Genomic DNA, 22,112 nt, shown 5'->3' on the forward strand with positions numbered 1-22,112 from the left:
AGGGAATAAAAAGATTTATTGTTTGCAGGGTAGGGTTTCATCTTCTTTGCCTCAGTTGTGCTGTACAGGCAAAGTGAAATTACTGCTTGCAGGGCTCAGTATCACTTCACATTTCTCAGAAAGTGTTGCCACGCTGTGTTTTTACATGCCTGTAGACAAAGAGGAATTCCAAGCGCACAGTTTTTCACAACCTGCAAGAAAGAGGGAGAATGGCTCTGCCTGTGCCAGATTTCACATTTGATTTGCAGATTAGTTCATGAAAAAGGCAAGAAGCAAGTCTTTTATACTCTCGTGTGTGGCCACGATATAAGCATTTAGCTCCACTTCTAAATGTATTTAGAACATATTTGCAATCCAGCAAGCAAATGCCTCATGTTTGACAAAAAGAAGATGCTTTTTAAATTTTATTTGTTAGGCCCAATTTTTGCTTCTGAACATTTTGTGAAACCACTGATACCTCTGACTGTGGATTCACTTTCACTCAGCTCATGTCGAATTTTGTTTCTGTCAGTAAGAACATGTCATGGCCACGAGGTCTGAAAATAGAAGCATGTGGGAGTTCTACAGCCTCGAAAACAACCGTTCAGGAAGTTAAGGAGAGAAAAAATGGTAGCGATCTACCCCATTTTCATTTGTGCTTCACTAAATTACACATCAGCGAAGCACGTGTCTGTTTTTCCGAGCTGAAAGGCTTGATTTGGTCGATTAGCCGCACTGCTTTGTTTCAGTGTTGCTGCCCCAGATCTCATCTCTCAGGAAAAGGCTAATGGTCTGGACTCACGTGCACAGATGACCTGACAGCGTTCGTGTCCATCGACAGCTGGCACAGATCGCCCAGAAAGTTGTTGTTATGAATGATAGGAAGAGCTGCATCAACAAAAGACAGAACTCTCAATATAAACACCCTGCCAATAATGAACTTGTGATGTGATGTAATGTGCTGGGAAAGTGCATGGAAAGCAAAGTGCTATGAATATAAAAGTAAGTAGGTGCAGGATTCTGCAGACTGAGATGGGTGAGTTTAAAAGTACTACGAGAACATGCTCAAAAAGTAAGACTAGAATTTCTCATTTAAAATCATTTTTAATAACTGTGAAAGATCAAGAACTGCCTACTCTACTAGAGAGTTTAAGAAAAGGTAAGTTGTAAGTGCACAAAAAATAACCAAGTACCAGAATACATCAAAGTGATGGTAAATTAGATCCTTAATTTTTCAATTATGTTCAACAAAGCGGTACCAGAGTCACCAGATAACATTATAGACCAATTCTACCATGGACAAGAAATCTCATTGCTTTCCTTTTTAAAGGTCCACAGAGGTTATGCTGCACAAAACTGATTGATGTCTGAGGGTTTTTTTGTATGTATGGGCAGAACTACAAAGACCTAATCATTACTGCAGCAGCAGACATTGGAGCCTTTTATCAGAAGCATTCAAAGGCGAGTGGGAGAGAAGAAAGAGGGTGGACAAGGGGTCTGTGGTTCCAGTCACAAAAAGCCACAAGGAATAATAAATAGGGCTTCATTTTCTCTAGCTGCTCTTTTATTGTAAAAAGGCCCTGATTTGAGCTCCAGCTGGGTTTAAAATGACGAAGGGGGTGAGACTGAATCACAGCTAAGGTGGCAGAGCTTCCCCCAGCAGTAGTTATTTATACACCTACTGTATTTATAATCCTCCCATCCAGAAAGAGCCAGATGTGGTGAGTGTGAAATCACTAACAATCCAGTCAATTCATGATATCAAAAGAAAGGCCAACTGCTGCAGTACAGGCAGTGAATAAAGGGCAGATATTTGCTGATGGTGGCATTCGTTTAAAAAGCTTCATGAAATTGTTAAGCATTCAAACCTTCTGTAATGTAATCATTCCTTTTGTGCTGATGCTCACCGTAGCTCTGCTCTTTTAGACTGTAGTGTTAAAAGACCCAATCACACCATTATCACAGATATTACATAATTACATGTTCTGAACTGCCATCAGCATATTGTGACCTAGCAGCATGTCAGACCTAAACAGAGAAATACAGCCGTACACGTTTGTCGCTCACGTGATCATATAAGTGCAAAATCTATAAATAAATAAATGACTGATTCTCTAAAAAATTTGCACATTCTTGCACCGGCGGGTGAGCAGCGTGTGACTGCGTGTGACTGTCACAGATTTTGATTTGGGCTGTGCAAAGCAACAAATTGACTCATTATGTTATTATGAATTGCGGCTGATTCATTCACACTCCACAGAAATAATGGTCTCATCTGTCAGAGGGCTGAGCGCTTTTAATTAAGAGACCCGTGAACCCAAAATATCCCCCGTCCAATTATTAGAAGAGCAGGTTATACAAATGGTGAAAGAGCTGCGACAATCCATGGCTGCTCCTCCGCAGTCCTCGGTTTGCTTATCAACCCTCCATGTGCAGTTTAATATGAACTTCTTGTCTCATCTTCCACTACGCAACCTGAAATTGAATTTGGTGTATGGTTTGTTGTTACGTTTGATTTCACAGTTAAGTGATACGGTATAGTATGAAGTCAGATGCTGTTTTTGCTTTTTTTTTACTGATATTGCACTGGGAACATTCTGGTCTCCAGAGCCAAATGACCACCAAGTACATCGATGCAGACACCAGGGGTCTCTGCAATTCAGTACAGCGCTATTGATTTTCCTGTCTCCAGAAGGTTATCCTTAGCCCTTTCAGAAAAAAAAAACCCAATGTTCGAGCAGCACCACCGCCATTCCGCGTGGGTTTTACCAGCAGCACCTTTTTTGTTTAATATTTCAAACATCAGCAGCAAAATGCTGAAATACATCTTCAGAAAACAAAACGTTTAAAAGACTAAACATAATGTGAAAGCTTCATCACAAAAACTGTAGTTATCAAGGACGCTCTTCTATGAACACTTTCAGTGCATGCTGGCAGCAGAAATGATTGGGCTCATAAATGTGATACTTAAACATTTGATGCAGGAATGATAGCTATGGTGACAAGTCTGTTGTTTTTTCAACACAAGGCCTCAGAGACTAATTATGTGAGCAAAACATCATCGCGCCCTGACACCACCACCATCATCCACATATTGCCAGCTAATTGTCTGCACTTAGTCTTGTAGCTGAGGAGAAGAACTGATTCCTGTATAGACTTACTTGAAATATGTGAAGTATAATCTGGGAAGTCCTTTAGTTTCATATTCTGATCTGTTTCCAGACATCTACACGTGACAGGAGGCAAAGTGTTCCTTATAGCAGCGTGCCTTTGGGAATACTTTCATATATAAAGGTTCACAACACTTTCAACAACCACTTCACACAATCAGACGTCTATTTTAACTTCACGGGAGGCTTGAATCGACTTGTTAAAGTGGGTTAGGATAATCATTGTGGATATGTAGAAAGGTGGAACGTGTAATTTGTATTAAGAACATAATAACATGCCTTTGGCAAAAACAAAAAAAGCAACATGATGATAGATATTTGTGTGAGCCACAGTTGTTTGTCCAGGTGCAAAGCATACTAACTTTGATGAAAAGGTCAGCCAATCAAATTTCCTTAAAGGGGAAGACTTGTCATTCTCGGTATCGCAATGAGCAACACTTGTCACCTCCCTGTGGTCTAATTGCAAATGTACCTGTGATGCACATCGCTAAAGATGAAGCAGTGAGAGAGATGAGATCACTGATATGCCACCCAGTGACATATCAAGAGCACAACCACCCACACACTCACCCACCCATTAAGTCTCATTTCCAAGAATAGGGGGCAGACTGTGCTCTTGTAGGTATGAATAATGAAAGCAGCCTCCAGGAGCTCATTTCCAGAGAGTGATCATCAGTAAAGTACGGCCTAATGATCACACAGATAAAGTGAGAGGCTGGCATTCATGATTAATGCCCTCAGGTCTGTCTCCACAGCTACACGGCCTCTGCCATCAGATCTTCTGATGCGCACTGACCACAAAGCATCAGGTGCATCAAGGAAAATAAGATAGACCATAATTTACATGAGTCAGCGCATCGCTTCGTTCCTATAACAAAACTAGCTGTAATATATCATAGAGCAGATATAAAGAATAAGAAAACATGTTAGTTTCAATAAAGCTGTAGTATTTTTGTTTTATCTGATATGTAAATGCTTTTTAGGCACCAACCTATCACTTGATATGATTTTTATGTAGCTTGTTTAAATGCCTGTGTGCGTTTTTGATGTCTAATTTACAAAATAAACTCATTTTTAAAAAATTCCTGATGCATGAATATCTTAAGTAGTCTTCAGGAATAGTTTTCCAGGCTTCTTAAAGAGTGTTTCTTTTGATGTTGGCAGCTTTTTGTTCAGTTGTCTGTTGAGATGATCCCACACTGTTTCGATAATGGTGAGTTCCTGGTTCTGGGGAGGCCAATCCACGAATGATAGCGTGTGAAAAACCAGGCTGTTGCCAATCAGATGCTTTCCAGGCAGTGTTGTGTGGTGAATAAAAATCTGACAGTACTTTCAACTGAAGGGCCGGATGCTCAGATCCTGTGTCAGATCTTTGCTAAATCATTTCCTATTTCTTAAGGACATAACTTTTAGATACTGTTCATCAGCCGTGGCAGGCCACTTCTTCTTTTGCCTTACACTTGTCCAGTTGTCACATTTTTTTAAGAGCAGACTACACACTATGCCATATGAGCATATGAAATATGCCACATTCTCAGTTAAATTCTCTTTGGGAATCACCTTGCAAAAAATACTGTGTTATCTTTGGCATTTTTTGTAGAATGAGCTCAAGAAATGGGATCAAGCAATGTTTTTGTGACAGGCTGCTTGTAACAAAATGCATAGAGCTACAATTTAAAATACAATTTTACAGTTTTGCTAAGTCCTCTTTTTGTGTAGACATACGGAAAACACAAGTCATCCCTTGAGTTTGGTTGCTTCTTTGCTTAAATGATTAATAGGTCAGTGTTAAGTGGCTTAACAAAGAAACAAATAAATAAAAGGCACAAAGAAGAGAATGAAAAAAATAATTAAAACAAAACCTTTTACTCAATACTGTATATGCATGGTTTTCTTTAGTTTAATTGATTTCTTTTTACTTTTCCCCTAAAATAATTTCTTGTAACTATTTATTTCAGGGTATATGGTTGTAGTTTTTGTTATGCCCACTAGATGGCACCATAGTAAAAGAAAAGCACAGCATATCACTTTTTTGCTGCAGGCAATGACCTCAACATCGCAGACACAGTTTTTTAATGGTAAATTATTTATCTACAGCTCACCAGCAGCAGCATTCATGTTCCATTAAAAATAATAAGAATACCAATAATGGGCCACAGTAGCACCAGGGGCCTGACCCATTTAAGTGGAACGGGGTCATGATGTAAATAATTACACCTGTGTTTCCATGTCAGAATGGCTGGGTAGCTGAAAAGGGCCTATTATGCTCATCATGTGCTAACACTGACACATCTCTGAGTCAAGCACTGTTCCAAAGACACCCTGAAGGACACACTTTGAGCTGACAGCCCACCTTATTTGTCTGTGTGAATGGATCATCAACCGGATCATACCAACGTGAGTCGGCTGGAATTCCATGATCCCACAGAACTGATCCCACCATACCAGCCGTGGCTCTCTTACATGAGATGCAGACCTCACTGTAACGGCTGACCGGAAAGCATGTCATATCACTGTCTACAAAAGACTCAGCTCTTATTTCAGTGAGACATGGCAGGAATATTTACAGTCACCAGCTTGTGTCATCAGGGCGAATAGAGACGAGTGACCCAAACGTGCACTAAATGTTTTCTCTCGTCTCATCAAAGGCCAGTAACTCACAGGCTGTCATTAAACAATAACAGGAGATGTGCTAACATGGAAACAGACTACAGGAGTTTTGTCTGACATAGCGAATTAAATGTGAATCTAAATATTTTGTGCTGCTATAGAGAAGGACAAGAAGGCACACTGTTTTCAGACTGACCCACTTGTTGATTATGACACCTTTCTCAGTATTTGTGTTGAGCTGGCCCAAATTGTGTAGGTCAGGCCAAATTATCCCTTCAATCTCTTTCAGCTCAGCTGAGTCCAAACAGCGCCACTGTTGTGAGGCTAAATAACCAAGCAGTGGCCAGAAGAAATGGCAGCGGCCAACAAAGTAGGTGGATAACACACTGATATTGAGATTATTATTCCTCGTCAAGAGCTGCTTTGTATTTTTTTTTTTACTTTAGTGTGTTTGGCATATTTATGGTTGGGATTTCTGGGTCATCTAGACACAATCACACTTTCACTGTGTGGGAAAATCATTTTACACTTTGCTTGGCCTTAAAAGAAAGGAGATGGTGAGAGTTTAATATCCAGGACTCAGGGTGTAGTTGTCACTGATGCCTCACAACAAGGAGGATGTGGGTTTGAACTTCATGTTGTCTCTGTGCACACAGTTTCTTCCCACAGTCTAAAGGGATGCATGTTATGTTAATTGGCTGTAGGTATGGATGTGATCATGAAGGCTTGTGTGTCTCTCTGTGTAAGCCCTGTAGGCTGGTGACCTGTGCAGGGTGTAACCTACCTTATGCAAAGCACCAGCCCAGACAGGCACCAGTCCCTTCCACAGCGTTAAGAAAATAGATCAAATCAACAAGTTCTGGTTTCATAAAAACGGTCAAAGTAACAAGGTTCATTAATTTATTTAACACATTCTCAATTTACACTTTATACACATATAAAGAAAGTAAAATGCTTCTTGAAAACACTGAAGGCTAAGATACAGGCAAAAGTGAACTTAAGACATGATGTATATCTATTTATAAATACATGAAAGTATTGCAAGACTTATCAATTCCATTTAAAACTGCAGAATTAGATTCACATATTAGGCATACCGTAGATACATGCAGTCAGTGAACTCGTCAATGAAACACAGTTACAGTCTCAGAAAAATTTGCACAAATTAAAATATCCTATGTAAACATATAGTATACAGATGCTTTAGGGGCTTATATCTTGAGGTTAACAGTTAATGATAAAACATCGTTAAGCACAACACGTAAACATTTGAAGATCTGCTGTCATGTTGTTATCCTGCAGCGCTAAACCCTTTAATTTAACACTCTGGATGCTAACATCTGTTAAAATATATATCAATCAATCTGTATCAATACTGTGCCAAACAACAGCTTGAGAACTTTTTAGACAGAAGCTGTCTATAGCATACACATATATATATGCTCACATATATGCTAACATACACAACAGTTCCTGTCAACAGCAATCAAGCTATAGCTACTAGTGCAAGATTAGCACATGTTTAAACATGCCGGAACGATGTCCGACATACAGCAGAAGTTGTGCTGATTCAGAATGAAGAAGTTGCCTTAAACTCTAAAAAAAAATCTACTTTTACTGCTGTCATGTCAAAATATATTGTAACTATGCTTAGTGGCGTATAACAGTTGCAGAGCATGCCCTAAATAAAGGTGCAAAGTCACTGTTCTGCATGTCTGACGGACACTCTGAGGGTTGCTCTCAGGAAGTGCTGCTTCTCTTTCTGGTCCTTGGTCTCCTCTTCATAGTTTCTTCTTCTTGGTCGCTTTCACAATTCCTCTGACAAGACCAACACATCCCAGTTAGGAAACAGTTGTAACATAGTTACTGTTTGTGGTGATTGTGACAATTGTGAGTCTCCACAACTGGAGACAGCTCAAAGACTCTAAGCATTCTTTTACATATCTCTCTCTATTTTTATTTTATTTTTATTTTTTAGCTCCAGCAGCATATAGCAGGATAAAACTGTGCTTGCTACACTGCAACACTGTGGAACACAATGTCTGTTGTAAAGATACTCCCAGAGAAATAGTTAGACATCTACATCTGTAAATGCTGTGGAAATAGTGTACAATAAAAGAAACTCATCACCACATTAGTAAGTGCACCTGCTTATTAAGTAAATATCTAATCAGCCAGCCACATGGCAGTATGGTGCAATGCATTTTGGCATGTAGACATGCTCAAGACGACCTGCTGAAGTTCAACAGGAGCATCAGAATGGGGAAGAAAGGTCATTTAAGTGATGTTGAATGTAGTATGATTGTTGTTACCAGAGAACTAGTCTGAGTATTTCAGAAACTGCTGAGATTCTTCCTGCACAACCATCTCTAGGAATTACAGAGAATGGCCAGAAAAAAAATGTTTCCTATTGACCAGGAAACATAGACTCGCCAAAATTGTACAACAGAAGATTGAAATATCATTGCCCATTGTTAAGTCCAGATTTCTGCTGCGACATTCAGATAGTAGAATCAGAATTTAGAGTAAAGAACATGAAAGCACAGATCCATGCATGCACGGATTTATCAGTTTAGGCTGGTAGTTTAATGATGTAGGGATAACTTTTTTGCACAATTTAGTTTCAAATGTGCATCGTTTAAAAAAAAAAAAAAAAAAACCCACAGCCCGCTTTATTATTGTTGCTGATCATGTCCATCTCCACAGAGTACCCATCTCCTCATGGCTGCCATGTCACAAAGGTCAAATCATCCTAAACTACCTTTATGAACTTAATGACTTCATTGTACTCAAATGCCCTCCACAATCACCAGATCTCAGTCCAATAGAGCACCTTTGGAATGTAGTGGAACGGGAGATTCACATCATGGATCTGCAGCCAATAAATCTGCAGCAAGTGTGTGATGCAATCACGTCGACATGGACCAAAACCTTTCTGAATCTCTGCCATCAAGAATTAAGGCAGTCCAGAAGTCAAAAGGGTTTAATCTGGCACTAACAAGATGTACCCAATAAAGTATCTGGGGAATGTATTTGCAAAGTTAAACTAACCAGCTGTTGGTTGAAGCAATATAAATGAGAGCAGCTCAATGTGTGTCAGTTTAATGTAAACCATTGCACGGCAACCTACCCCGTCCTCCTCAGGCAGCTTCTCATTCTTATGGTTCTTCATGATTCGTGTTAGGTGGTTGCACAGAGCCACAATTCTGAATGACAGCTATTGAAACCGACAAAAGTAAAAAGAAATGGGTTACAAAGCAAGACATGTGCAATTTTTTTTAATGCAATCTTCCTTTAAGTAATAGTCCAAGTTGGTACCAAGGCTGCATTTTACCTTCCACCTGCGTCGAGCATACTGTCTCTTGAAGTTCTCCAAGTTGACCACTGATAGTCTCTTCACCAAGGCCTGTCTGGGGTTCAGAGGCTGCAGAAACACAGTGAGATGTCAGAAAGCAGAACTGTCCCTCACGTCAGCTGTGCGCATGTGCTTGTCTAATATAATCAGCTATACCATGAAGACATTTCAGATCATGAATGACAGAAATTAAAAAAAAAAAGAAAAAAAAAAGAGTCATAATTTCTAATTAAGATTTATTTCATGGTTGACAAAAGTGTAAAATGTCAGCGCACAAAGACAAAAGAGTGCTGAGTGTTCAGACGCTAATACTGGCAAAGGAAGTGAGAAATTTTTAGATAGATAAGATCTTATCATAGATGTTGTTTTTATGGTTAGCGCAAAAACATCTCAAAGAAAGAAATAGAAAATACTTTTGAAATAAATAACTCAACCTTCAGCAATAGAGCACATTAAAATCCATAAAAAAGATCCTTTCTTTTAAACCACTATCATTTACAAATGGAGTATTAAATAGGATTAATTATTATTTCAATAAAAAAGAAAATTGCAATTAAAAAAAACTTAGATCAGTCAATAAAAAAACATTTGAACTTATCGTTCACTCCACTGAGAGAACCATTGCACAGTACATTTGTTTCATTTAGTTTTACTAAATCAGCTAAAATAATCTGCTAAATGCTCAGGCAGAAAACACCAAATTAATAAATAAACGTAGTTTAATAAATCCATGTGTCACAAAAATAAATAAATAAATAAATAAAATAAAATATTGTGCCACTTATCCCAGTTAAAGGACTAATCATGTTTGCTGCTGTACCTGCTGTTAAGATCAATACTTGTCTGTCATTTAAAAAGCATTCCAGAGCCAGTAAGAAATTAAAGCTCAGCTTATCTTTGGCCTACTAAAGAAAAAAGGCAGGCCGACTCTGTCAAAAGTCAACAAAAAAGATGTCAACGCTCGGGGCAGCAGTCCATGAGCAGAGGCAAAACCCCCTCTCTCTAGTCACCTGGGGGTTAGGGTTCAATGGGGGTTTCTGTAGGAACCTGAGGCATTCCAAAATACCTAAGAGATATAATCTCTCCGGAATGATTTAGGTCTGCCTTACGGTCTCCTCCCAGAATGTAGATATTTGTTTAAAATAATGGCAAAACCTAATGCACTAAGATTTCTATAATTGATAATGTCCATCCATTTTCTTCATTCAGTTCAGGGGACTGGAATCTATCCCAGCAGAAGCGGGGTATACTCAGGACAGGTCATCAGCCTGTTGCAAGGCTAACACTGAGAGAGAGACAACTATTAACGCTCACAGTGGCACCTTCAGCCAGTTTAGAATTACATGTACATGTGCATGTATTTGGACTGTGGGACGAACCTGGAGGGTACTCACGGAGGGAGAGGGAGAACATGCAGAAAATAGTGTTTATAATGTGTGTTTATGTTTGTTTAACCTTCGGACAAAGCCAGGCTAGCTTTATTAACTGATATAACCATCTTCTCCTTTAACTCTTTATCTTTTTTGTTTAAACAATAAAGAAAATCTACAAATAAATAAAATTTAAAGAGTGCAATTTAAAAAAAAAAAGAAAGAAAGAAAGAAAGAAAAATTGTTGACTCTTAGAAGATTTTTCAATGGTTTATGTCAGCCAGACTCAGTGAGGGGCTGTTCAGCCTCAGAGCAGACTTCTCCTTCACAAGTCAGATGCAGCAGGTCCTCCATTGCTTTCTTTACATGTGTGCTCAGACTTCTGTTATGGATGCTACCACTGGTTCCCTCAGGATGCAAAGAGCCCATCAGATCCTGGAGCCACTGGAGCTCAGAGTTCAGCTCCTGCCTCAGAGCATCCAGTTGGCCCTGCCTGTGGTTGTACCTCTTGCTGATGCTCTCCAGACAAACATCTACTGCCTTCATGTCTTCTTGCACCAGCTTCCTGGTGGCCTCCACTTTGCGAAACTCGTGGCAGGCTTGCGAGAGCTGTTTCTTTGCGGTGTCCCGCTCCTCCTTGTACCAAGCTTCCTTGTCATTGTGAATGGAGAGCAGTGCTTCTATGTCACCCTGCAGGGTGCGGTAAGCTTCCGCCACCTCGGACAATCCCGTCTCCATTAATCCGATGTCTTCCAATACATGGGCAAAACGCTCAAAGTTGGCATATGTGTTGTTTTGGGACATGCTGGAGTGCGACTGGATAGTGTACTCTTTAAGTAGTTTTGTCTTCAACTGCTTTGCTTTCTTCTCAGAGGCAGCGCTGTCCTCCTCCATGTGGCCGCAGGACTTCAGACAGAAGGGTAGGGGTGGGGGAGGGAGACTGAGTGAGAGGATGTCTTATTGTTGCATCTCGAAAACACGTATAGCAGTGAAAAATCCCAGCAGACGTGGCACTGGAGGATTAGTGTGTGACCCCAGAGCGAAAGCCACGGCTGATAAGGGGTGCCAAAAAACAGCAAACATTCCTGGTGAGCGTGTAAGGTTTCCCGGATCCATGCTTGCATCAAAACAGGATGAGGACTTCACAGCAAAACACCACTCACATGCATTTCATCAGCCTGAGTGGGAGGTAGACGGCTTCACCACAGCACAATGTTAAGTTTCCATTCCATTAAAATACAATTAGCGAGATATTGCAAGAGTCAGACCACTGACTTTGTAGACAAAAGGAATATTGCAGATGGCGTGAAGATGGATGAGATGAGTGTGAGATGTGAAGGGAAAAACAAAAATTCCCAAACAGGAACAATATACATACTTTAACTGTGGGACAGTATGGAAACATCTATCCAGGACAAGTACACAGTTAGTGGGAGTGAACACTGGAAAAAAAAAAAAAAGATCCTGCTACCCCGTATGTTACCTTTGACATTAGCTGCAATAGATTTTACTCCTCGTAGAAGGGGGGGCAGGGGGGAATGAAGTGCTGACAACAGTCACAGATTATACAAACCATGCAACACTACTGCATAAATCATGTCCATACCTTAATCCAAGGATGATTCAGTGCATCTTCTATTGTCATCCGTTTTCTAAAAGAGAAAATGCAGCTGTGTAAATATGCCAGAACAACTCCATCAGACAGGGCACGTAGGTCAGTCGTGCAGCAGACGGTGACTCTAAGGATTACAGCGAGACCAAACTTCCACAGAAATATTCAGTTTCCCGAAGGTGCACGTAAACGCTTAAATGGAAACACATGTCAGAAAGTAAGAAGAGGATCACATTTTACAAAGAAAGTGTTTTTGCAACATTTTGTAATAGTTTTCTTTTCTGGTTTTATATATCACACCGTGCAGCAGAAATATATCCTTACTGGCTGGCTGTTTATTCTCATGTGGGTCAGGAGTGCACTTCATTAGGATTTTATAAAGCATAGCCCCGCCTGGTACTGGGCTTTGTAATGAAATTTCAAACCTGACCTTTGGCCTTGACCTATTTGTTAGTAACCTAATTTCTTTCTTCTTCTTTTTTCCTCTTTTACCTCGTTTCCTTTTCCAGGAGCCCTCTGATAAAGTTCTTGGCCAGCTCACTGGTACTGCTGAAGAACTCTTCATCAAATTCGTAGTTCACCGCTGAGATGTTTGCTAACGTTTCCTGCTTTGTGTCACCGAGGAAAGGTGACGCGCCGCTCAAACTGAAACAACAGCACAAACGTTTGCATGCGTGACTCAGTCGATAATCGTAGATACATTAAAATTCCCAGACGTTGTGAATCTCAACTTACAGTATATATGTGATGACGCCGATGCTCCTGCAAAAAAAGGCGCAAGATTAATCCAAAGTTATGCACTGCAACCTGTTGTGCAGATGTCAGCAGAGTCAGAGGTAATTAAAAGCTCTTACCACATGTCTGCTTCCAAGCCCAGTTGCTCATAGTTGACTATCTCTGGAGCTGAAAATAGACAACACACACTCAACATCACAAACAGCGTCTGGCCAAACATCAAGCATCTCATTAAAATCGTCAAGCTCAATAAAAAAGAAAAAAGAAAAGAAAGAAAAACTTACCAACAAATTCAGGGGTGCCAAAAATGTTTTTGAAATCCGTCCCATCTTGTATTTTGTGTGCTAGTCCAAAGTCTATTATTTTGATGCGGGGTAAGGTGGCATCCCTGTCCAGCAGCATTATGTTTTCAGGCTGCACCAATGCAAATAAAGAAACAAAGCATGTATGTCAGCACATTTCCACTAATAGCAAGGCTCAGTAATACAGACAAAAGCAACAAGTTACCTGGAGAAATCCTCCTTTTGTGGAAGCATTAGAGAAAAACAATTAATCACGCTAATTAGTGTAAAGGTGTGTCAGTGTGAACTGAAAATCAAGGCTTCAGGCATGAATGACTCAAACACCTAGTGCGTTGTTATTTTGCGTACCTAATCCACCTTCAGTTATCAACACAAAAGCATCATCAGTGAAGAGGACTCACAATGAGCCATTCTTACATTTCTACTGTTATATGCTCACCAGATTCATATGGGGCATAAAGGGAACAACAACAAAAAAGGAACACTATCACCCAGTTCTGCATTCAATTAGTAAGATGTGGCCTCTTGTGGAAACTTGTCAAAGGGGCTCCCTGTTTCCCAGCGCTGCCCTTTGGCTCTGTGCAATATAATAGGCCTGCAAATCAAGAACCATTCACATTGACTTTGAAGGGTTATGGTGCTGGGGTTGGCTTGTGTTTATTTAGCTGTTCTGAAGCTTTATTTTAATCAAAAAGGGGGATAAGAATTTCTCAAGTAAAATTCCAAGTCAAAATGGGGTTAAACAGGAGGGTTAATGGGTGTTATAGCTGACTGATCTGATGAAAATAGACCTTGGGAACGTAGATGCACAGCTAGAAAAAAAATCAGACAGGATAGCGACTTTCAGATAGAAACGTGGGCGATACAGCTCTGAAACTAAAGAGATAACTTTGAAGTGTCGGTATCTGAGAGTTTGGATGGTGGCCACAAACAACAGGAAGGATGTGTGAATCAGAATAGCAGAACTGTGCAGTACGTACATTAAACACCTGCTATAGATAGATAGATACATATACATAAGGTCTTTATGGCATTGCTTGTGCGTAGTAATACAGTTGCTATGGAGGTAAAGAGTTTAACTGTTTCACAGAAAACAAATGCAGTTTAAGATGCGCAGCACAGGAGAAGCACGTTTACCTTTAGATCAAAATGTGCAATCTTCTTGGAGTGGAGGTACTGCACTCCATGTAGGACCTGCTTGATAAACTGAGTGGCCTCCTCCTCACTGAGGCTCTCCTTTTGAGCTAAGAAGTCAAACAGCTCTCCTCCAGAGACCCTGCAATACGCACAAACACACACAAACTGACACTCGGTGACTGTGGGCTCAGACAATCTGGAGCAAGCCCTTGCTAGCATTTTTATCTAAAGTGTGTTCTCAGGAAATTTGATGCACAAGTCCTGGATGCCTGAGATATGTTTGTCTGTGGTGCCAACTTGCTTCTGTTTTTAGTCCATTTGCCCTATTTATGGGCCAATGTATTTTTCCATAAACATAACTGAAAAAATGGTATGAAACCTTGGCCCATAAGCACAATGTTCTCTACCATTCATACAGAGAAAATGAGAATGAAGGACAGTGCGTTATTCTGCAGCCATTAGTCATATTTTTTGTTTGAGTTTTTCAATTAGTCCTAATCAGGCCTGCCATGTTTCTCGGCACTCAGCGACCCCAGACGGGGGCCCTTTTTGGCCTCTTTTCAGCACAAGCATTATTGACTTTGCAAGAGACATTTGGTTCTTTCTGGCAGACATGATCAGGGGCAAATGGTTTTCAGCAAACACAGCTTCAACAAACAGAAATAAACTCACAGATGAGTGGACTTTTGCAGTTTTACAGTATTCCTGCCAAACATTCAAAAGACTGCACTGACATAACTTTTCAATCCCAATAAAACACATTTTATGTTATGCAGGCTCTTATCTATTGTACATAGATGTTTGGAGTTTTCAAGAAGTAAAGCATGATAAAACTTTATTGTTGTGACTGTGTGGATATTGCAATGCATTGCAGAATCTTGTGGTGACTCACAGTTCGAGGATAAGCACAACATCTGTCCGGTTCTCGTAAACATCGTGGAGCGCTACAATGTTGGGATGCTGGAGCTGCTGCAGGATGTCCACTTCCCTCGCAATCTCCTCTCTTTTCACACCCCGTCTGCTGGCCCCGCTCAGGCGCTTCTTGATGAACTTGGCCGCGTACTTATTGCCTGTGCTCTTCTCTATGCATCGCTTGACAATCGCAAACTGCCCACTGCAGACAAAAGAGAAGCAATCACCACAAAAAGTGCCAAGAGAGCATACAAAGCACGGGAAAAGCAGTAACATCCTGCATCTTGGTGGAGGATGTGATCTCTGAACACTCTTCTTGTTACACCCATTATCATTCAACGTGACAACTGATTTACGTGCATCAGGATTTGTAGTATCTACCATCTTTTTTTTTTTTTTTTTTAAAGGAATAGAACTAATAACATTCTTTGCATTTAGCCACAGGATATTGGTGAGGAAGCTCTGGTACACAGATGACTGAAAAATTGCGGTATGGTCCATCACTTCCTGTTTCCTGGCGAGACAATGAGACAATCTGGTGGTGCTGAGAGAGCCTCTGTCCTCCTACTCCTTTTAACTTCCTGTCAAGTTTAGTGGAGCAAGCTCAAGTGTTTACTCCACTGAAAGAAAAGCAAATCACAACAGAGGTGTGTCTTTGACAATATTGTTCAGTGAATCACTGCGTTCTTGTTTTGAATGTTAGTTAGAAGTGATAGTCAGACATGAGCTTACGACATCTTTAATGGCATCTTATTATTAATGAGCTTCAGTACTGACTCCAGTTGGTGGAATATATTCCTTTGATTTCACTCATCCCTAACATAAATCATAACACTCATAACTTGCCTACTGACAGATTGAACAAGAAATATGAGACCATTTTCCATATGAGGGGAATTTCTGTGGCTTTAATATCAGACCAGCACTTGAGTAAGCTTGCTGTCATACTACTGCTGCTTTGTTGTTTCCTGTTGCTGGGGGATGACCTGCCCACCCTATTGTGAACACAAGCTTCTCATCCTTCTGCGTGATGCCACAACGACATACAAGGGCTTATGTGGTGACAGAACTGGCAAGAGTTTTACTGAATAGGAGGGAATGGTTGGGTAAAACACATTAAAGCTTGAGGACCGAAGAATTTTCATGTTTGAAGCACAGACACATTGTGACAATGTGGAGGGAAAAATTCCCAAAGAGGGGGAAAGACAATAATTGGCAGGCATTTCATGAATTTTGGACATAACTGTCCACACAGAAATTCCAGAGTGGCTGTGAGAGGCTGTCCAATCTGTGTCTAGAGGGCTAAGAATAGCCAGACTGAAACAGAGTCTTGCTTTACCTGCCACATTTCTTCTGCTGTTGGTGAGTGAGAGCCCCCGCTTGAACTGCAGGAGTGGAAAAGAAAGAAGGGCAGAAAGGAGGTGTGCAAGGAAGATCTGTACACCCACAACACACTACAGTTCACACTTGTATTTTCAGGGTGTTTACAATGTGCACCCAGAAACAAATTAAGGGATTAAATCCTATCTTTGTGGTTTTAAACCAGCTACTGACTCTGTAACCCTACATCGGTGCGAGATGGTTGAGCCAGTTTTCATGTTTTTGTGGCACGCCCTGTCCGGTGCTCTGTGATCACACCTGCTGTTACATTGACTATGCTAAGCCTCTTATGAAACATGCTCAAAAATAACAATGTAAAATTATGTAAATGCGGGACCACATAAACCCAGACTTTCAATTACAACCTCAATGAAGAGATTAAGTCTAAAACCTTTAAACAAATATGACGCAGTCTGATACAGCAGCACTTCAACAAAAAAACTGAACATCTCTGATACACAAGGGGAAAAAAAACAAGCGTATGAGTTTCTTTAAAGTGCTGCAGTGCTTGATGCAAGGGGATTTGCACTGAACTACATGTGGTTGTTTCACCTGTGCGTCTAATAAGACAAGGGAATCTTTAACTTTAGATTGATTTGATGCATTTCCTATAGCTTTCAGGTTCTGGAAACACATTAAAAGCCTAAAGTCCTTGAAGTTATTATTGAGATCATTTAATTCATGTGTGAACATGTCCCAGCAGAGACTGCAGGGGGGGAAAAGAGAGAGTGGGGAAACATACGTTAAGGCAATAATCCACAAAGAATCCCACGCACATTCCTTAAAAGGAAAATAAAAAGAGAGCGGGTGGAGTGATAAAGCACAGCTTCATGGAATCTCAAATCCTCCCTCTGCCTGATCTATTCACAGGACGTCTCCACCCTCGAGTCCTCCCTGTTAGAGATGATAATGTGTTAACTGAAGAGGTGGGGAAGTCACTCAGTGAATTCCACTTGCAAAAACATCCATCAATTACCCCAAGGGGAGGAACTGATCCATCACTGGGGCATGAGCAGTCCCCTTGATTTGCCTGATAACTAATGGCAAATAGAAAAAGCCCTTGAGATGATAGTTGTAGTTCATGTGTGAAAAAGCACCCAACACAAATGTCAGCAGAGGGGCTTTACTCCAGCATTGCTACGAAGTGCAGAGTAACAGCGGAAAGAGATGCTGGGGGAGGTGGTATTCCACAAAAGGCCAGGCGTGCCGTCTGTCTTAGCCCTAAGCCGGCCAGCGGGGCTGAAAGTGCCATCTCTCCGCAGAATTTCCACTTCCAACAGCTGAAGGTCATTAGCCACAGCCAAGGTTGAAGGAATGCTCCGACAAGTGGTGCCAACCCAATATTTAAACATGTTTCTCAACTGAGCAACCACCAGGATGACGAAGAGCGCCAGATTCGCTGTTGACCCAGAAAGCTGTTCCTAACCAGGCAACTAATCAAATGCCATTGAGGGCTGCCGGGATGCAGCTCCAACTTTTAAAATTCTACCGGTGCTTGAAAACCCAATTTGTCTCCCACATTTTCTGCTTTTTACGCTGTAAGTGAAATCTTTCCGCATTTAAGCCCTAAAGTAATCTCTAGATTCCCACTGGTATTTAAGTCCAGCCACACACGCACACACCGGCATCTGTGAGGCATTAGTGTTGTTTGTAATGGGACAATTTCTGTCAGTATTGGAACTCTGGGGGATGTCCAAAAGGTCAACATGGAGGTCCTTCAGTTAGGCTGCAGCAAATAAACTCCCTTCTCTCTTTATTTCCCCAACTTACACAACAGCAGGAATGTTTCGAAGCTATAGAGACAGAGAAATTCTAGTACTTTTTGGTAATCTGAAACAGCTGTGTGCCTGCCCTGTGGGCTCTTTTCACTTCAACGCATTTATTGTTCGAGCACCGCAACCTAAAATTTGCATCACTGCCCTCTGGATATTCCATAAAGAAAACTTGTAAAATGGTTAGTCCGAATCATTTTCTCCTAAATGAACCCACATAGATACTGGAAAAATATTTTGCATATCAGGAAGATGCTCCTGCAGTGTTTACAGATTGGAGAGCAAAAACTCTGTGAACCTGTGTTAATGGACAGATGAGTTTTCACCTCAATGTCAACTTAAGCAGTGACAAACATGCTGCTGTTCCTGTCAGTATAACTAATGTTTAAATATCCATCTCACCGTCAAGACAGAGTATAGGTGTCTTGTGAGTTTCTGCAGGTATTTTGTAAGAAGCCACACATTAACAAACTGACCAGATTCAATTTAAGGCATCGTTAGAGTCATACAGTTCACCCTGGGATCACGTCACTCGCTGTACCTTTCATACATAGCAATAAAGACACGGTGGTGCTAGACGAAAAGTCAAGGGATTACCATTAGAAGTCAACATGAAAGCATTCAGGAAGTCAGAGTGAAACCATGGTGTAAAGTAAATTCAGCATTCAAATTTTGGGGAAAGTCTGCATGTTTTTTTTTTGGGGGGGGGGGGGGGGGGGCGGGTTTAACAGATGGTAGTTTCTTGACACTGACTCACTACGCACTACTTATCTACTAAAAGCTATCAGTTGTTATGAGCCAACAAGGACACAAGCTCACTTGTAAACAGGGTCCAGCATCTCAGATGAAGACCTTTTTCTCAGCCTTACCTTGATGCTCAGTTACAGCTCACCGCTTCCTGTTAAAGGCATCTTTTGTCATATGATGTCATAAGTGTCATCAGTCGAATGGAAAGAAAGGTACACTTGTCACAGCATGCCCCGCATGTCAAAGGGCTGACAGGTTTACCCAAAACTCTGTGTCATTAGTGGAAACAGTCACTCAGTACTGCTTTTCGGGGCTGTGAGACATTGAAACCTGTCAACATGATTAATTCAATTTCCAGAAATGGTGCAACAGTACCACAGCACAGGACATCTCAAATACGTCACACAGTTTTTGCCTCCCTCCGCCAAATTTCCCCACACTCTTAAAGGACAATTGAGTAACAGTTCCACTGAGGTATGTGAGTGGAGGGCTCTGAACCCGTGAGGCTGTCAAAACTGTGAGTGGGCTAAAACACGTCCCCCGAGGCTCACCAGAAAACTGTGAGTGTGAGTGAAAAGTCTTTTGCAGAAAGATAAAATGTAACAGGTTTGGTTACTCAGAAAGCTAACCAGGGCTTTTAACCACAGTAGCTTAAAGGGTCACATATTTTCAACATGCTGATGTTAAACATGTACTCAGCCCACAGCAGAGTCCCCTTTGCTTTTCAGGCAAAGGTTTTCTCATGAAAACCAGCTCAGCTTTGAGCAACACATTCCCATGTCTGCCATGTCTTGCAGGGGTTTAAAGGGTATTTCAGCTTTTTTTTTTTTATATAAGTTTTTAAAAGTCTTTTAAAAGAATTTCTTAGGTTTATTTATTAGGTTACTTGATGTAACCTAATAAATCATCTACTAGTCTGTGGTGATATGAGCAGCTTTTGAGTTGCCTCTGTGCAAACAGCCGTGTTTGTTTTGCCTTCTTGCTCTTTGCATGTCTGTGGAAAATCCCTCCAATGTTACAACTTCATGTGCAATTATCAATGACAGTACTTTTTTTGTTTTAAACGGTGCTTACAATCTATTTACTTTGCAAACTACGTAAAGTATTAGATAATTTATTCATTTTATTGATCAGCTAACTGTTCGTGAATCATTATTTTTAACCATCAGACGTGAGTGCTTTACTCAAAGCCTGATTACTGTAAAAATATTTCATATTTATACATTTGAACTTTTCATGCTACACGAGGCCTTTGCTGAAAAGTCTTCCTCTTCTGTTTTTTGTTTGGGTTATTTTTTTTATAGTTTTGAAGGAGTCATTTCAACAGCAGGTCTGGATCAGGGTGTGTCAAAGCAGCTATGTCCCAACAAAGACTGGGACACAGTGCATATTGGGATTAATGGTGAAAGGCTACAGGTCAGATGCTTTGCTTTTACACCCGCTCAATCTGTTATCGAGTGGTGCACATGCCCAAGCTGTCCTTCCGTGCAAAATTGGCGTAGCTTCCTCAATCCATATTGTAATCTACCAACTTCCTGTAACTTATTTCCTCAGTTTCCTTCACGCCTGCTCTTTACGGGGTTTATTCGCAGCACTTCGACACCCTGGTCCACCGCCCCACAGTCAGACCATGCAAAGCAAATCGCTCACAATTCATTTGCGTTCCTGGACTGACAAATCTGACCCCCAAACAGGGCTGTTTTCTTTTCTTCGAGTGCGTTTAGCTTTGGTACGTTATCTCTAGCTGTAAAATTCAGCCCACTTTAACCCAACGACACTCCCCAGTTCAAGCTTAGACAGGCCAGCTGTTTGCATACCTACATACACAGGACCACCACCGGATCAAGCACTTGCAAGGGAAACTGACTCACCCTCTGACTCACACAAACTGTGAAGGATCATCTTCTAAGAGGTGGGGATCAAATAACCTCTCATTGACATCCTTCATAAAAACTAATCGTGAACAAATCCTCACCTTCCCAGTGTTTCTCCAATTTCATAAAAATCCTCCACGTTCTCTTGCTTGAATACCGCCATGCCGGGCGTCCTCATTGATGTAGCTCCTTAATATGTAAAACAGATATGTAAAACAGCCTCTTCGATATGCTCCAGTAATGCCAGTTGTTGTGCCTCCCCAGGAGTACTCTTCCTGCACACAAAGATGAGTTGGTTTGTGAGCGCAGTGATGAAAATGTTTACTACAAGTTGCAGCTTGCTGTAAGGTATTCGTTTACTGAATTAGAGCTACTTTCACCTTGCTCTTGGGAAAGCCTTAACACCGTAACACAGCACAGAAAAAAGGGTCCTCTTTGTTCTTCACTAGTATTACAGGCTTTAAACTACAACTTGCACAACAGCGTCTGAGCAGCATAACAGTGTATAATGAGGATTACAAATGAAAAGAACATTTCTGGCTAATTAGGGCAGGGCATCTGTTGTGAAACATTATGTCTGGTTAAAAAGGTTGAGAATGGCAGTTACACAGGCTTTGTAAATATCAGAACATGGCCATTGTGACAATTGTGAATAAGGATTTAGAGATAAAATGTAACTGTGCAGCATGGGAGTGAACACGTATGTGTACACAAAGAGATAGAGAAAAAAAAAAGATGTTCACAAGCTGAATTACCACAAACTTCCTCTCTGGCAAGTTTCATGAGTTTTTCGCAAGTGTATCAACAAAACTGGCTGCAGTTAAAAACACCGGGTCTTACCTTCAGTCAGCTGCAGAGCTGATGATAAAGGTGCATCAGTGTCCACGTCTCCTACAGTTGATCTCCTCGTCTCATAGCTGCAGCTGGGGCCAGAAAACAGCTCCTCCGGGGTGGATGGCTGCTGTTTTCTGTCACCGGTGGTATCACCATCAGGCTTTTGTGTGCGCGTAAAGTCCCTCCCTCTGATGGCTCTATTATGAAACTGCAGCGCGAGCGTGGCAGGCTGTCAGTAAAGATAGCTCGGATAACTGCTCGGTGCGTCCTAACAGACGTGTCTGAATGAGCATTTGAATTAGGAAATTCACATCAACACATTC

At 41.0% G+C, this 22,112-nt stretch overlaps 2 protein-coding genes across 2 annotated transcripts; both read right to left on the minus strand.

Moving 5' to 3' along the window:
* Positions 1–6,644: 6,644 nt before the first annotated feature.
* Positions 6,645–21,949, minus strand: dapk2b (death-associated protein kinase 2b). Its single transcript, XM_080874180.1, has 12 exons — positions 21,796–21,949; positions 21,057–21,230; positions 15,163–15,384; positions 14,271–14,409; positions 13,116–13,245; positions 12,951–12,999; positions 12,832–12,858; positions 12,589–12,741; positions 12,091–12,136; positions 9,094–9,183; positions 8,890–8,976; positions 6,645–7,577 (listed from the first exon to the last, which is right to left on the minus strand). The coding sequence occupies exons 2-12, from the start codon at positions 21,131–21,133 to the stop codon at positions 7,500–7,502; spliced, it is 1,098 nt and encodes a 365-aa protein (XP_080730306.1). The 5' UTR covers positions 21,134–21,230; positions 21,796–21,949; the 3' UTR covers positions 6,645–7,499.
* On the minus strand, positions 9,190–12,080 carry LOC308391547 (death-associated protein kinase 3-like). Its single transcript, XM_080874182.1, has one exon. The coding sequence runs from the start codon at positions 11,376–11,378 to the stop codon at positions 10,761–10,763; it is 618 nt and encodes a 205-aa protein (XP_080730308.1). The 5' UTR covers positions 11,379–12,080; the 3' UTR covers positions 9,190–10,760.
* Positions 21,950–22,112: the final 163 nt, after the last annotated feature.

This window comes from Rhamphochromis sp. 'chilingali' (assembly GCF_963969265.1).
Source record: "Rhamphochromis sp. 'chilingali' genome assembly, chromosome: 2".
Lineage (NCBI taxonomy): Eukaryota > Metazoa > Chordata > Actinopteri > Cichliformes > Cichlidae > Rhamphochromis > Rhamphochromis sp. 'chilingali'.